General features: G+C 56.3%; 1 protein-coding gene across 1 annotated transcript in view; it reads right to left on the bottom strand.

Annotated features, from left to right (window-relative positions):
- The window catches only part of ITIH6 (inter-alpha-trypsin inhibitor heavy chain family member 6), a 23438-nt gene extending 21460 nt beyond the window's left edge, over positions 1–1978 (bottom strand). The window contains exon 1 of the mRNA XM_029913331.1: positions 1956–1978. Within this exon, the coding sequence (XP_029769191.1) occupies positions 1956–1978 (23 nt within the window). The remainder of the gene's footprint in view (positions 1–1955) is intronic.
- Positions 1979–2464: the final 486 nt, after the last annotated feature.

Raw genomic sequence — 2464 nt, 5'->3', positions numbered from 1 at the left:
GCTGAACCTTATTTCCCCATGGTTCTCTCTCCTCAGTGGCTTGGGAGCGGCCTTTTTAACCCCCTGGGACTGATTACTACCCCCTTTGTAGCTGTTTGCCCTGGGTTTGCCACAAGGTCTATAAAATCTTGACTGGTGTGAAGAAAGTGAATAAGGAAATGTTATTTAATCCTTCACATAACACAAGAACTAGCAGTCACCCAATGAAATTAATAGGTAGCAGGTTTTAAAAAAACAAAAGGAAGTATTTCTTCACACAACGTAAAGTCAACCCATGGAACTCTTTGCCAGGGGATGCTGTGAAGACCAAAACTATAACAGGATTAAAAAAAGAACTAGATAAATTCCTGGAGAAGAGGTCCATCAGTGGCTATTAGCCAGGATGGGGAGGGTGCAACACCATGCTCTGAGTGTCCCTAGCCTGTTTGCCAGAAGCTGGGAATGGATCACTTGATGATTCCCTGTTCTGTTCATTCCCTCTGAAGCACCTGGTCTTGACCACTGTCGGCAGACAGGATACTGGGCTATAGGGACCATTGGTCTGACCCAGTATGACCAGTCTTATGTAAAAATTAATTATAATAATAAAAATGTTTAGTACAGAAACTCCCCAACATAATGACCTGTCAAGATAGCAACGATGTGAGATAACAACCTTGGCAAATAATGCATTTAAAAAATCTTGGCCTACTAGGAAACATATTTATATAAAAGTTTCCATTCCCAGTCACAAATCTAGCATTCTGGAGCAAAGTCACTACAATATAGTCCAACAAATGTGTATTTAACGTGCCCCTCACTTTTCCCTCCACCGCACCCCACGCACCGGGGTTGTCCTTGGTCAGTGGAGACTCAGAGTTCAGAGGTGCTTTCACGTGAGTTCACCTCCCAGGTGGGGGGCAAGAAGGCACCTTGCTCGTTCCTCCAGCGGCTCACTGTTCGCTCTGGCCACTGCGGTTCGTTGTGCCACCGTTCACTCCATCGCTCTGTTGCCAATGGCCCTGCGCAGTCACCTTCTGCTGCCACCTGCCACTGTGACCTCTGCGAGTTGGTCTCTTGAGGTTCCACCCAGCTCTCAGTGATTTCAGCTGAGCTCTCGGGGGGGGAACCTCCCTGCTAGTGCAGTCTGGGCCGTCTCTTCCACAGGAACACTGTCCCACAGCTGGTCTAAGCACTTAGACCTGATTATCGGTGATTTCAGCTGCAGTGGTCACTTAACAGAACAAAAGACTATCTATAGAGACTAACCAGCTCTGTCTTTAAGCAGTGGAGAGGGACAGGTCCCCACCCTCTCTCTTGATGCCCTCAATCAGCACAGGCTAAGTACAGGTCTACTGCCCTTTACTCATACAATACGAACAACATTCCCCCCCCCCCCCCCGCATTCAAGTGATAAGTAGCCCAACCCCAGCCAAAATCTATCCCTTGGGCAGCACCGCTCTAGATTAGGTGTGAATGTAAATACAGTCTGGTCCTGAAGCCTTTCCCCCCAGCCCATCACTAGCGGTCAGGGAGAGCTCAGGTAGTGCTTAGTGAAATGTTTGGGTTGGCCAACGCGCCGACAGTGTCAGAAACACAACAGCTGCAGACGGCAGCCAGGCTGGGTCGGGGCGCCTCTCCCAGCGACGGGCATTGGCTCAGACTCCGGATGGGCTGGTAAAGCCTGTATGAATGTTGCCATTGCAATGCAACGTCCAGGCACTACGCTGGCTTGTAACTAGGTCACACAACGGGGGGGTGCAGGGAAATCACTGGCCCCGATTGGTGTCACCTCAGTTTCCCCCTGAAGCTGCTGTGGGGGCGGGGTGACGGGAGGGGCCGGGCAGGGCCCGGGGCTGCGGACCCAGGAGACCGGGTCCTGGGGGCTCCTGCAGCTGCAATGGGGCGTGTTTGGGGGGGGTACGTGTGGGCGTGGCCTGTAGGGGGCAGGCCAGGGGGGGTGCCCACGTGCCCACCGTGACTGGAAACCAACCGCCATCGTGCGGGCGCAGTTGTTTAAACCCGAGAGGGGCGGGGCTGGGAGTGGCGCAAAACGGGGCGGGGCTAGGAGGGGAGCGGCCGTTTGCACCACGAGGCCGGGGGCGGGGCTGGGGGGAGCCCGAGGCATTGGGGGTGTCCCAGGGGAACAGGGCTGGGGAACCCCTGCAAGGGGCTGGGGGAGGGGAGGGTGGGGGAGCCCCTGGGGATGGGGGGCCAGGCGGGAGCTCCCAGGGGGCCAGGCAGCGAGGACGGGACCAGGGCCGGGGGGGACTGAGGTGGCACTTGGGGGGGGCTAAGGACCTTGAGCCCCCCTGGCATGGGGACAGCGGGGCCCAGAGGCAGGAGCATGGGCCTGGCAGCCCCTCCCCTGGGAGCTGGGATCCTCCAGGGCGGCACTGGGGGGAGGAGCAGAGGCTGCGCCCCGGCCCCCCATAGCGACCCCCCCTTGCTCCTGTCCCCTCCGTACCCATAGGGCAGACGAGCC

The sequence above is a fragment of the Terrapene carolina genome, unplaced genomic scaffold (assembly GCF_002925995.2).
Source record: "Terrapene carolina triunguis isolate 2854851 unplaced genomic scaffold, T_m_triunguis-2.0 Scaffold588, whole genome shotgun sequence".
NCBI lineage: Eukaryota > Metazoa > Chordata > Testudines > Emydidae > Terrapene > Terrapene triunguis.
This window is presented reverse-complemented; position numbering and strand designations above follow the sequence as displayed.